The 14,287-nt window shown below is 40.2% G+C and overlaps 1 protein-coding gene across 1 annotated transcript in view; it reads right to left on the bottom strand.

The window, feature by feature from the left end:
- Positions 1 to 14,287, bottom strand: part of LOC128234827 (uncharacterized) — a 90,377-nt gene that overhangs the window by 33,667 nt on the left and 42,423 nt on the right. The window contains exons 2-18 of the mRNA XM_052949361.1: positions 13,884 to 14,031; positions 13,180 to 13,604; positions 11,825 to 12,259; positions 10,238 to 10,446; positions 9,267 to 9,362; positions 8,285 to 8,429; positions 7,637 to 8,041; positions 5,130 to 7,277; positions 4,666 to 4,836; positions 4,034 to 4,243; positions 2,781 to 2,970; positions 2,383 to 2,531; positions 1,862 to 2,153; positions 1,308 to 1,717; positions 911 to 1,046; positions 515 to 641; positions 111 to 304 (exon numbers count right to left, since the gene is read on the bottom strand). Coding sequence (XP_052805321.1) covers positions 111 to 304; positions 515 to 641; positions 911 to 1,046; positions 1,308 to 1,717; positions 1,862 to 2,153; positions 2,383 to 2,531; positions 2,781 to 2,970; positions 4,034 to 4,243; positions 4,666 to 4,836; positions 5,130 to 7,277; positions 7,637 to 8,041; positions 8,285 to 8,429; positions 9,267 to 9,362; positions 10,238 to 10,446; positions 11,825 to 12,259; positions 13,180 to 13,604; positions 13,884 to 14,031 — 5,890 coding nt within the window. The remainder of the gene's footprint in view (positions 1 to 110; positions 305 to 514; positions 642 to 910; positions 1,047 to 1,307; positions 1,718 to 1,861; positions 2,154 to 2,382; positions 2,532 to 2,780; positions 2,971 to 4,033; positions 4,244 to 4,665; positions 4,837 to 5,129; positions 7,278 to 7,636; positions 8,042 to 8,284; positions 8,430 to 9,266; positions 9,363 to 10,237; positions 10,447 to 11,824; positions 12,260 to 13,179; positions 13,605 to 13,883; positions 14,032 to 14,287) is intronic.

Below are 14,287 nucleotides of genomic sequence, written 5' to 3'. Positions count from 1 at the left end.
TAACATGCAGTCGGTTTAAAGACTTACTGCTGATCAGCTAAGAACCTTACTAGCAGCAGCCAATCAGCTATAAAACATAGTTTGAGACGCCAATTAGCTTAACGACTTACTTAAAGCAGCCAATCAGGTTAAACCTCAGACCGATACCCGCCCAGCCTCCTTCAATAGGTGTGACTCGGACATATCGTCCAACAATGTTTCGATTGAACATCATCTTGACGATGGAGTTACGATCGTTGTTGGCATTAAACACCATAGGGAGTCCACCATTCTTCTCCGAGTAAGCAGTGAAGGTATTGCCATCCTGTAAACAGGATAATGTTTATTTTTATTAGACTATTACCCATTTCATAAATAAAAGTTATCGTGGTCCACTCTCAATTTGAAATTCTTGTTTTCAATAGTACGCAGAGCTCTGTATAAATGTAAATCGAAAACACATGGTTTGTGTTTTTGTTGCGGATTTTCAGTGTTTATCATATTTCATTAATATTGAACTCAACCATCCACTCACATTGGAGAAGGAGACAACATATTGTACACTCCACATGTCCTTGTCTGGGATGCCCTGAGTGAGGATACCGGAAACATAGCGGGGCTCTAGTAGATCTACCTGTAGCCACTGCTTACCGGAAGTCGAACTAAAACAGAGTGCAAGGAAAGCGGCATAAATAATGCATACTTATAACCAGAATGACGGACACATATTGCTGATTAATACATGGTAAAAACCGTCTCGTAATAAATCATCATACAAACCATTTGCTTGACGGGTTTTGATCAAAACCTCAAAATCGAACTTTCTAATAACCAACACGTACCAGGTATTTTAGTATAAATGTAAAAAAAGGAATATCTCCAACATTATATACTAGTTTTAATACACAGTGCAACCCTTCAGTGTACGTACACAGGGGCCCATCCAGTAAACTCGTTATATAATCTGCCAGCAGCCGCACCGTGCATCGAGTCAAGGTTAGAGCTAGAGGTAAGCTGACCGTCTTTTACGAGCATCGGGTTGTCGATACCCATGGGCTCCAAGCACACTGTTGTTGGTGAGGAAAGTACCTTTTAATACTTATCTGTTTCATTTCAAGATGTTACTGCTTTTATAATCAGATAATTTACCACTTACAAAAAGCAACGCATGAGCTCAAGGAAAAATCATTTTTAATTTTAATTATTACAGCAAGATTTAATCAAATTATGCTAAATTTTAGCTGAAATATATATAAAAGGCTTTTGTTTGATTATGGAACGTATACGTATTAAGGCCAAGGTTGATATTAGTCGAATAGAACACTTACAAGGAGGGGGTGTTGGTTCAACTGAGGTTGGCGTGGTGACTGTTGGCCTCTCCGTCGTGTAATGGCCCGGAGGCTGCGTTTTTGACCGACCATAACAAGACAGCACGTCAAAACGAAGGGCAATCTTGCCTTTCCATGTCATTGGTACGATGCGCAAGTATTGGGCGTCTACCTCACGGTCGAAGAAAGACTTGACGGCCGTGTTGCGGTCAAAGTTTGCAGGGAATATGGTGTAGGCTTTCTTGGAATCGCGGTCCACGTACTTGTACCAGTGAATACCGTCAAGACTGGTCTCAATCAGGAATGATTCCACCCATTGGTCAGTGTCCTGTCGTCCTTGTGTTACCACTCCGGATATTTTTTCGGGGTGACCGAAGTCCACTTGAATGAATTGTTGAGTATCGAAGAATCTGAAGATAATTTAACACATGCGTTGAATAGAGAACAATGGTATTTTAGTTTAACTACTCACAGCATGATTGTGATTTTTTTTCACAAACATATCATAAAAATGAATTATAACTATCTATATATTTTGCTGTAACAACTATAACCTTGGCATCCACGCTCCTCCGTTCGTTCCTGAAGGTTGCTGCATCAGACGACCATTAGTTGCTTCGTAGCTAAAATTGAAGGAAGTCGAAGCTGAAAGTTGGCTATCTGACACGATCTGCCTGTCTGTTACTCCAAGGGGCATATCACATGATTTTCGGGGCGTGACTGGGCTCTCTCCTGGGTGCAAGTTAGGCTTCAGTGTTGGCGTGACTTGCTCGTGGTATGGTGGACGAAGCTCTGGGGTACCGCCTGGTATAATTGGAGGAGCTAAGGTAGTGGTCATCAAGGGGGCTGTGAAATATTCATGTGAAAAATTTAGATGATAAATTAACATCAGATTTCAAAAGAATAGATCGCCATACACTATTAATATTCATTTTGGGAAATTGGTCGTTCATCTATTTGAATTTAATATTTCGCATTTTATTTCTTATGTGAGCTTCAATTTGAAAAAAAACAACAAAAAAAAACATTCTATATCTATTTTTAATACCCTTAGGTTAAAATATCCGATATATACCTTCACAGTCGCAGTAAAGCTGCACCGTGTAGTCCGCACACTTGCCACCGGCCTGGTCTGCACCCTTACAGATGAGGCCTTGGGTCATGTCACACGTGACCTTTTGACCCAACTCTTCGGCGGTCTTTTCGGAGATCAGATCGGCGCACCTGAAAAAATTGATAACAGGCAAGTAAACGCTAGGGAGAATATTTCAGATGGTTGATGTTTATTCTGAAATACAAAACTGATTTTTATCTGTTTAATCACGATGCTCCTATCTTACGAAACTAGTACGCATATTTTATATGCGTTTCAAACGTTTGCCTGCATCACATTGCAATAGTATCTGATTGTTTTAAAATTTGATGTGACTAACAAGCCGAGACTTTGGCAATAATAAAGGAATGCATAATTACCTTATTGACACAATCATCTCGTCGTCACAAAACTCGTATCTTCTCCTCAAGTCACTGATTGTCTCTAATTCGTCCCCGGTAATGGCAGAAGTGGTGACGCTCATAGCGGAAGTCCAACCTTGTGTGCAGTTGTAATGTCCCGTCGTCCCTGGGACACCGGTTACGCTTGGGGGAGTCATTGTCGGTACACCTGCCGGAGATACATTTGAACTACTATAGTGAGGGTTTAACATCGGTTAAGCTTGGAGAAATCATGGTCGGTACACCTGCAGGAGATACATTTGAACTACTATAGTGAGGGTTTGATCTAAAATTACTGAAGAGTGCGGCATCCTGTTATTTTTCGATAGCATGCACCCTGTTGCATTCATAGAATAAAATGCTTAAGACTTAATTTCTCCGGTTTTGATTCTAAATGACTTTAAATTCAAACATGCAGCTGAAACCTAATATTTCTTGAATAATCATAATTTATTTCATTACTTTTTGATTCCGTATGTCCAAATTATATTTAGCCCGACACAAAGTGCAATTTTCTCACTAAGCCTCGGTCTCTGTTCTGTAGTACCATTACAGTTTAACACTAGGTTCAAGCTATAATCGTTGAATATACAATACATGTACTACATATATAGTTGACACTTTGAGTAGTTATGATATTTGTGGATTTGTTGGTGTTTTTGTAGCAAACGTTGAGTGGCAATGCCAAACGTAAATACTTTCTAATATTCCGACATAATATATACATATGCTTTAGAGTAAAACTATGGTGGTATAGTGCTGCCGTAAGATAACCTAATAGCGTTCGCGAATTGTTTTTTTAATCCTATGATACTTATCCTACCGAAAAGGTTTTGCGAGTATTAACTAGAGAGCTAGATAATTTTCGCGAAAATTTAGAGGTTAATACAAAACAATTCGCGAACGTTAACATATACTCTTAAGGTAGTTATATGCCACCATAACAATCACATCAGACTGTTTTATATGAAATAATTAGAATCCATTTATAAAAGTATATTTCTAACTAATTTAGAGCAAGTTGTGATTTAAACACTTAACGTTTAAATAGTACTAATGTTAACTATAAAACGACTCTGTTACAAGTCATTACAATCTTACAATAATTTCTCTCCGTGGAACGATATAACGCGGCATTATGATCTTGAGTTTTTAGATCAACCGGAGCAAACGACGAAAACGGGAAAACGTGCTAAAGGAATATCTTCTAAAAGTGATTTAATCATATTTACCAGTTTTCTGTGATGGCGGGGTCATTGTAGGTGAACCACTGCCCACGCCTGGCGGGGTCATTGTGGGTGTACCACTGCCAACGCCTGGCGGGGTCATTGTGGGTGTACCACTGCTCACGCCTGGCGGGGTCATTGTGGGTGTAACACTGCCCACGCCTGGGGGAGGCTTAACGATGGTGGTGACACGAGGAGTTGTCCTCTCTAAGGGACCTGCAAATAAAGTTATGGTTAATTATTTCAACGTTACCTTGCTATATATTTGATAATAAAAATAGTGATAAATTATTAATGATACCCATTCATACGATTTAGCGGTGGTTATTATTCACACGAAATACAGAGCAAGAATAAGCTGCAGTGTAAACATTATTTTCATTTACCTTGTAGTATTTCACTTTAACGTTATGTCCCAGACGAAGGAAATAAACGTGTGCACTAATAAACGGATAATTAAGGTATCATAAATAAAAAATTAATTACTTTGAGTACAGAGAAAACAAACTTATAACTGTTTCAGTAGGTAAACCAGTTTACAGTAATGCGGGTTTATCAAACGGGTTGCAAAATCAATCAAATAAAAAATCGCAAGCCTTCATACATGCATAGTGAAGATGAATTACATAAATGCATACATGAGCAGAAGAACTTAATCTTGTAGTCGACACACTTCTGGGATGGCCCGTCCTCACACATTAAGCCTTCTGGACTACAAGACACAGCCTGGCCTGAGTACATATAGTTTTGACCGGTAGATGCGATCTGACACTCCGCGGCCACGACTTCCTCACAGGTATTTGGATAACCTTGAAAATGTGAATGATTTGTTTTACGTTTACATCGGTAAAATGTTTGCCCAGTTCTTTTTTCTGCATACGAAGTATCAATGACCTACACAGTTTTCTCTAAATTTAACTATTTGAATGACAGGTCGTGTTTGCAAACATTTTGGCATGCGTGGTGGTAGTATTTCTATAATACGACAAATGAAAAGAGCCGCCGTGTTACGTTAGCCTATGTAGATGTATGGATTCGACTTTGTTAAACAAAAACAGTTATGACTTCGTTTAAATTCACCAATGCAGACAAACATCCGTACCTTGAATGTTTTTGTAAGTTTCGAAGTCTCCTTCAGATTTTGCTGGATTCCCCAAATTAATCCAGTCCGTCCAGCCTTCCTTGCAAATTATGGACGGTGGTGTAAATGTTGGGGTACCGGTTCCCGGGGGAATTGGTGGACCGGAAAGTGTAGGCGTAATGGTAGGTGTTGTCAGGGTTGGTGTACCCGTGTCATGTTCTGGTGGTGTCAGGGTCGGTATGCGGGTGACTTGGCTTGTCGGGGTTAGAGAAGGCGTACCAGTAGAACCACGGACTTGGCCTGTTGGTGACAGTGTTTGTGTACCAGGTGGCGTAAGAGTAGGTGTACCGGTGGCTTGGCTTTGTGGTATTAGGGTCGGTGTGCCATTGGCTTTTTCTGGTGGCGTCACTGTTGGTGTACCGGTGGCTATGCCTTGTGATATAGAGGTTGGCGTACCTTTGGCTTGACCTGGTGGCGCAAGAGTAGGTGTATTGGTGATTTTGCCAGGTGGCTTAAGGGTTGACGAACCGGGGGCTTGGCTTGTTAGTGACAGTGTTGTACCATTGACTAGGCCAGGTGGCGTAAGAGTAGGTGTACCACTGGCTTTGCTTTGTGGTATTAGGGTCGGCGTCACTGTTTGTTTACCGGTGGCTATTCCTTGTGATATCAAGGTTGGTGTTCCTGTGGCCTTGCCTGGTGATGTAAGGGTTGGAGTTCCAGATGACTGGCCGGGTGGTTTTAGAGTCGGCGTAGCAGTGCCCTGGCCTGGTTGTGTCAGGGTCGGTGTGCCGGTGACTTTGCCTGGTGGTTTCATTGTCGGTGTATCACTGGCTTTGCCTGTTGGCGTTAGTGTTTGTGTTCCTGTGGTCTGGCCTGATGTAGGTTTGAGAGACGGTGTATCGGTGGCCTTGCTTGGTGGTGTCAGGGTAGGTGTGTCAGTGTGGGTGCCTGGTGGTGTCATTGTTGCTGTGCCATTGGCTTTGCCTGTTGGTGTCAGGGTTGGTGTTCCGGACGACATGCGTGGTGGTGTCAGGGTTGGTGTTCTGGACGAGATGCCGGGTGGTGTGAGAGTCGTCGTATCGGTGCCCTGGTCTGGTGGCGTCATTGTTGGTGTGCCGTTGACTTTGCCTGTTGTCGTCAGTGTTGGTGTACTGGTGCGCTGGCCAGGTGGCGTCAGGGTAGTTGTGTCGGTGGCTTTGCCTGTTGTCGTCATTGTTGGTGTGCCGTTGACTTTGCCTGTTGTCGTCAGTGTTGGCGAACCGGTGTGCTGGCCTGTTGGCGTCATTGTTGGTGTGCCGTTGATTTTGTATGTTGGCGTCAATGTTGGTGTACCGATGCGCTGGCCTGGTGGCGTCAGGGTAGTTGTGTCGGTGGCTTTGCTTGGTGGTGTCATTGTTGGTGTGCCAATGATATTGCCTGTTGGCGTCAATGTTGGTGTTCCGGTGACTTGGTCTGTTGGTGTCAGTGTTGGAATATCGGTGCCTTGGCGAGGTTTCGTTAGGGTTGGTGTACCACTGGTTTTTCCTGTCGGTGTCAAGGTTTGTATTCCCGTGGTCTTGCCTGGTGGTGCCAGAGTTGGTGTTCCTGAGGACTGGCCGGGCGGTGTGTATGTCGGCGTATCGGTGCTTTGGCCTGGTGGCTTCAGGGTCGGTGTGGCGGTGACCTTGCCTGCTGTAGTCATGGATGGTGTTCTGTTTGCTTTGTCTGTCGGCACCAATGTTGGTGTACCGTTGCCGTGGCCTGGTGACGTCAAGGTTGGTGTACGGGATGACTGGCCAGGTGGAGTGAGAGTCGTCGTACCAGTTGCATGTCCTGTCGGATTTATTGTGGAACTGCATGCATCAACACAGTACAGTCTTACTTCATAATCCTTGCATTTTCCTCCAGATTGACCGTTGTCTTCACAGACAAGACCCCGGTTGACATCACAAGATACACCTGCCTGACTGATAGTCCTATAGTCTTTTTTCGTTTCCGTATCCCTGCATTCGATTCGCACGGGGAACTCGCAGAACTCATACTTCATCCTAACGTTATGAATCGTTTCGTAGTCGCCAGTACTTGTCGGTGTTCTAGGATAGCTGTTTATGAAATTAGTCCATCCGCAAGCGGGTTTTGGAGGCGATGGTGTACCAGTTACATTTGAAATTGTCGTTGGGATTTGCGAGGCTAAAACATAGTTAGTTAAAATTAAGGTTTTTCGGAAGAATTTAACCCAAGTGAACATTTTCTGGCCTTCGGTATGCTATGCGAAACCGATTGAAAGGTATGTATATTTTAAGCAATACTGCATAAGACTAATTAAGGCAAAAGTTGTATACATTATTAATAAAAAATATGTATATCAATTCTGTCAATTATTTTGCAAGACTTAAAATAGTTTTTGTTTTCCCTCCTGTTACCACGTCAGATATGGTATAAAGTATAAATAATGCACACACTTGTGCAACGAAAGGATTTTAAGGCAGGTATTTTTTCTGAGTTTGTCGTAAAAGGAGAATTATTTGATATTTCAATTAATGTCTTACTTGTTCCACAGTCGCACTGAAAGCTGACTTCATAGTCTCCACATTCCATGCCATCCTGTGCAGAATTCAGACATTCGAATCCTTTCTCAAGGTTGCAGACAGTATCGAAATCGAGGGACATCGTGTACGGAAGTTTATCGAACTTAGTCCTACACTGGATACCGGTTGGGTAGGCACAGAAGCCGTACAGATTCCGGAGTTCGGTAATTGGTTCAGTGTCACCCGGTCCGCTCTTTTCCCAGGTGTTAAGAGCTCCGGGCGTGTCAACGCTTATGAACGGTGTCCATCCAGGAACGCAGATGAAGGGCATGGGCGTGGTTTTGTTGCTGCTCACGGTAGTGACACCGGTGACATGTCCACTTGGAGTAGGCATGAGAGTGGTTGTGGTTAAAGGCGTTAAGGGAACTAAAATTGAAATATGATACTTTATTGAAAGTGATACCACATTGGAATGAGTTTTTAAAATGTTCACACTATTAGTATTTGGGCATATTGTGGTATGTGATATAAGGTTAAGATTGTTGATAAATGAATTAATCGATATATTGCGCGTTAATTGTAAAGCAGTATGCAGATATACATTTGTAAATATCTTACTGTGTTTGCGGCATCCAGCAGTATAAAAATGTATATAAAAAAGAAACTTACTGTGTTTGCGGCATCCAAGGATATCAAATCTCAGGGCTGGAGCGCTGGTAAATTCAGTTGGACTTAACCTCACACATACAGCCCTTATCTCTTCAAGCAAAATATGTTGAACATCACCGGAGCCTCCTGTGTTACCCTCGAAAACCTACAAATGAATAATTTTTAGACATATTGAAGTGTGTAGAAAACGACGATAAATACAGAAAATGTGACCAGTTGCTCAGATCTTTTATATTCGATATTGTTCATGTTTCAATAGTTTGGGTATGGTATTAAAAAGAAACAAGGAATTAAATTAACGATGGTGTAAAAGTGTTAAATAACACGGATATAGATAATACAATTGTCATAAATTATGTACCTTAATATGATAATATGTTAACATCATATTTATTTTCATCATTTCAGTCTCTACATTACATTGTTTTTACAATTGACTTCAATATTTCCATGTTATACATACATTTGGAAAGCATACACGTTGATTTGTTTTGGTAGGAATGCAATGGTGTCCTAGACTAATAATATGATTGAAAACGCGTTTAATAAAGTTGAGCAGCCGACCAGGGACGTGATTGCTTCACTCATTGGTGTGAAAATGATTTTGAAAGTATTTAAAAGGTATTCTTTATTATATTTAGCAACATTATACATGCTCCGAATGTTCAGAACTGTGTTTAAGTCAACTATCGTTGCCTAACACTTTTTGAAATTAAAAACTTACGTATTTGAAACACTTATAAATCGTTTTAGTTATATGTATTGATTACGAAAGACAGGTAAAGAGTTACAACGTGTATGAACTGGTATCGCAGTCCATTTCAGAAAATCGTCTGTTTCTGCTTTTTAAATTTCCTTCAATTCAGCTCCTGATTAAAAACAGTGAACTTGCATTTCGAACATGTCGGACAAGATTAGTCTTTATACAAAATAAGGTTTAAATCGGTGACTGGGAACGATTCAGTTACATGTATGTACACACCATTGGTTTCCCGTCGGTGCCGGTGTAGATCTGGAAGTTGGAGCAGTTGAAACTACCGTAGGATAGTGTATACTTGGAGGTGTACGCCGATCCGTCCTGCAAAAGGATTAAAAAAGTGAGTACCTTAAGTAATGCTATGGAAACTAAAGAGAAGCTACTTTGAAGTATGCGAGTTATTTAAGGTCATCGTCGGCAAATACGGTACATTCTTCCGTTACACTATATACAATTGACTGACAAACCCTCGTTTACTGATTAAAGTATCTATTTAAAATTTGTAGTAATCTGGTGGACCGATTTCAAATCAACTTTCAAAATTCACTTTCTTGTGAAAAACATTAGTTTGAGTGTCAGCGAATAATACCACATTGGTTCCTTGCATGACAAACAAAACTGCCCCATTAGTTTTGCTTGATTACGATATCTTCCTAGTCAAATCTCCCAGGGTTCATAACGAAGCAAATCGTAGTAGGGTATCGGGGGTATCCGAAGATTTGCTCAGGTCTGACAAACATTAACAAGCTAAAGTAATTCAAGTGAACAACATGAGTCTTGCAGCTTGATCAATTGAAAATAATAAAACCAAGAACGTTAAAAAATATGGACACAATAATAAATTCACATTTTACTGCGTTGATTTAAACTTCAGTCTGAATTCATAATGATGTCTCTTATTATCCTGTCGATTTATAATTTGTTAATCGTAGCATCATTATATATTTTTATGGATAAATTGTCTTTGACTAAAGCAGAGCTAATATCTATATTTTACCTTTAATATGTGTGTTTGATTCTTATTGAATCACCTAAATAAGGTCATGATCAAGTGTAAGAAGTATAGCATACTATATTCGTGTATTCCATTAAGCCTGTTGTTGTTGTTAGTTCTTATGAAATGATTACTTTAAACAAAGAAATCTCGGAGAACATTTTACAACTCTTTAAACAACCCTAGTAAACATTAAATTTACCTTTACAGCCTGTGTAATGACGCCGGCAACGGTGACGGGCTCCTGAAAGTTGACCTGCACCCAGGGTGTTCTGTCGCCGGAAGCCGCCCGCCATCCGCTCACGCTGTCCAGGCGCGCCATGGCGGCAGTTGAGCTGCTAACAGAAGTCGATGCCGTGAACTGTGTGTCGCCCACTGACCGAACATCACTGATGAGCTGCTTGTCACACACTGCGACATGGAGACATATGGTAGTTTTGACTACTCGAAGACACGGACGTATTAATCGTAAGTCCATGTCGAAGGCTATTAGTGAAACTATTTTTCTTCAGCCCATAAATAACATTGAATTTTAACAAATGTACAGCATTATAAAATATATATCTGTTTCCTTATATACTATAAGATTGTTTAAATATGGTAAAAACACCCGTAAGTATTAATCAGGATGGTAGATGTTGCAAACAACTTATTCAGCGTTTACTAATTTAAAATAGTTATATATTCATCGTTGACAGCTGTTAGCTTGTTAGTTATACAGTTTTACACTCAGGGAATCCGACGGTCGGTCTCGGAATAAAATAGTCTTAATGCGTAGTTCAATCCTTTAATTTACCGCACGTTTTAAGGGCATATGTTTTTGTCCAGTATTTTATCGACGAAACAAAAATGATATTTGTAAAAAAAAAAAAAACAGTATATAATTGATGCAAACAGATTAATCCCAATTTCAGTTAAGGCTTGCACGATAGCACGATTTTACTACTTGGTTCCCCGCTTGCAGTAGATGATGCATTCCGATTTAACCGGGTTAAAAAACTGATCATTTTGCTTACGTGAGCGATCGTTGAGCTGAGCAGATCCAACTGACCTCTGTTAGTATAATATCACAGCTAAACTTACTAGAACAGTTGCTTTCTTAATATATATTTCTTATCCCGATAGAACACGGTGTAAAACAAATAGAATCGACTGGTTGCTAGAGGTTGTATCTAATCCTAAATAACCATTGCATTGATTGTTCCTTGAGCGTTCGAGCCCTGCGTACGCATGTTTAATTATAAAGTTTTATTTCGTTTTTTAATCATTTACGGTGGCAAAGAGGTGACATTCGTGTCATCTTATATCTCGCTAAAGTGAATTACCTATCTCGTTTAACGACTTGGTAACTCGTTTAAACGACTAGCGCATCTCCTTTAAACGACCTACGTATGTCGGTAAAGGACAAACTAGCCACTTAAAATCGCGTAATATTATCACCCGGTTTCGTGAAATTGTAAATAAGGCCGAGGCAAGAGATGATCATATAATAAAATTATTTCCAAGAAGTATTGCATATAATGATATTTTAACAAATCTGGCAACAACACATGAACGTTGTTATAGTTTGCGACATCGTCGACTATGATTGGCCAATTATGTCGTAACACGAGAAACGTAATTTGGTTAAACGAGACATGTTAATCGTTTAAACTATAAGCGTTAGTTCTCAAACTGTATTTGTTTATCAGCCAAACCAATCAAATGTCTGAAGTTTTTTCATAGTTTAATTTGGCAAGTATTAATATGTTTAATATTCAACTATAAGATATATTTTGAAGACACCTACCGCTGTTTTCACATTGGCAGTAAACCCTGAATTCATAGTCGTCACATCGGCCGTCGGGTTGGTTTGAACCATAACAGGCAAAACCAGCCTTAGTACTACACACGGTCTGAAGGTCTTCGGTGTCATCAAAACTCAGTTTGTCTGAAACTCGTCGGCATTGAGTATAGGCGATCTGGTCTTCCCGACAGAATCCAAAGCTCTTGACAAGACCGGGTAGGAATTCTATGTCATTCCCGTCCACAGGTTTCACGCTGTTCATCCAGTTTGTCCATCCGGGCTCTTTACACTCGGTTGATGGCGAGGGAAGCTTAGGAGGCGTGACAAAGGTTTGGTTTGGATGAAGTGTGGTGGTGGATATGCCCAAGTCCATTCGCCGAGGGGTTGGGGAGCCTGTGGGAAGCGTGTTTGGAGCAACAGTGGTGGTGTGTGGCAGACCTGAAAACACAGCCAAATGGAAAGTATGGTGTGTGTTTCTTGAATGTTTAGGATGTGTTACGAGTTCTATTGAGTACTTTGTATTGTTCCATTTGTTTCCTTAGTCTTGTTTGTGAAGTTACTGGTGGAACTGAGCGACATCTGTCTATTTTATCAAAGTAAAACATGCATTAAAATACAGTATGTAAAATAACCCATACTTTAGGATAATGCTGTTGTAGATATTTAACAAGTTATGTGTCCAGAATCACTACTAAGCTTTAAAACCTCCGACTGAGACTTCTTAAAGACAATCATCAAACAACTAAGACATTTATAATTATGAATTAAGCAAAAGCAGGTGCGTAATGTAAACAAATTGAACATTGGAAGGTCTGACCGAGGACAAGTCGTGGTGAGAAAAAACATTGGTTGCTTTATTTTGTGTTTGAAATATGCAGCTCTATAGTACTTAAATACAAATTGAATATAGTAAAGAGGAAAACAAATGTCAAAAGTCAGCTAGCATCAATTTTGATTATAAGTTACAATACCTTTAGAACTAATGAAACTGTATCGATCATTTACATGAAGCTTCTAATCAAATACTTATTTTGATATAATTGTTAATAAATCGTTTCAGGTTATTGAAGAAATATTAAAAGAAATGAAGCAGTTTTGTTTTGTTTGCACTCTACATAAAATTCCTGATTATAAAACATAGATTAAAACAATACTTAAATGACCAATCAATTTGTTTGAAAAAAAAGAAATAGTAAATGCTATAAATAAAAACATACTCTTGCCTTAATTGTTTTCATTTCCCATACAGATTTATCAAAATGATACATAGAATATGATCATTATAAAACGCTAATTCCACCAATATTCTTTTAAAAAAGCAAGCCGCAATTTCGAAGCAGTCCATCACAATTACTTACTGCAGTCACAAGTGACCCTGACTTCGTAATTATGGCATTGTTCTCCCGGATTCTGCTCGCTATGGTAACACTTCAGCCCGTTCCTCAGGTCACAAAACACGCGTTGCCCAGCAGCAGCAGATGATGTTGTTGTTCCAACGACACGGCATTCGATAGCTGTCATCTGACTGGCGTCACAGAATGTGTATTGACTTCGGAGGTTTCTGATGGAATCAACGTCACCCTGGTTGTAGGGCGTCGGGACTGATACGCTCATCCAGGCTGTGTGACCATTCTGGACACACTTGGCTGTCATGGTGGGGACGGCCGGGGAGGCAGTGAAGATTGGTGGGGAGACGGTTACCGAGGAGGTGACGGTGCTACTTACCGGTGGCGGGGTGCCTGTGCAGACGCCGGTACGCTTCACCTGGTGCTGGTCACAGTAGCTTGTAACGGGAAACAAGATTATATTTGAAATATATGAAATGCGCATTGTTATTGCAGCAGGAAAAATTACTTGTTGCATTTCTATGACAAGGCACCTATGTGTTCAGTTACGGCTCATAATGGTCGAAATGCATGTTGTTGTGACAAAACAAGTGAAAAGGAATTCTGACGGTTAAATCCCAACGACTTTTGTGTGTTGCGACTAACGAATTTCAGCCTTAAATAACGAATGACGGGATTCTATATAATTTGAAGATCCAGTAACCAATCCATCTCACCAGACTTCGCAGTCCATTCTACATATGGTTGAATCCAGGATTCTCTCCCCTTCCTTATACTCCTTCCCGTTTAATGTTAGGCAGGTTGTATTACAGAACGCCTCAGGAATACATTTGAATGGTTCCTTGTTGCTCTCGTACACTTGACCTAAAAGGCGGGTACCATCAGTTGGTTTTGGTAAAATAAACAAAATGGCGATTTTATTTAATATTAATGCCTGAGCCAGGTTGTACAACCGTTACACAACGCCTCATGGGTACACTTAAATGGAATTTAAAGACTTAAATGGAATTTAAAGGAGGGCAACATTAAATAATAAGGACATATTCCCACGAATTTTCTAAAAGCACATATTTAAGGCAAATAGAGTTAACAAAACACTTTAGTTCGTATTCTTTTGAAG

Source organism: Mya arenaria, chromosome 1 (assembly GCF_026914265.1).
Source record: "Mya arenaria isolate MELC-2E11 chromosome 1, ASM2691426v1".
In the NCBI taxonomy this organism is placed as follows: Eukaryota; Metazoa; Mollusca; class Bivalvia; order Myida; family Myidae; genus Mya; species Mya arenaria.
Note: the sequence above shows the minus strand (reverse complement) of the source record. Positions and strands in the feature narration are given on the sequence as shown.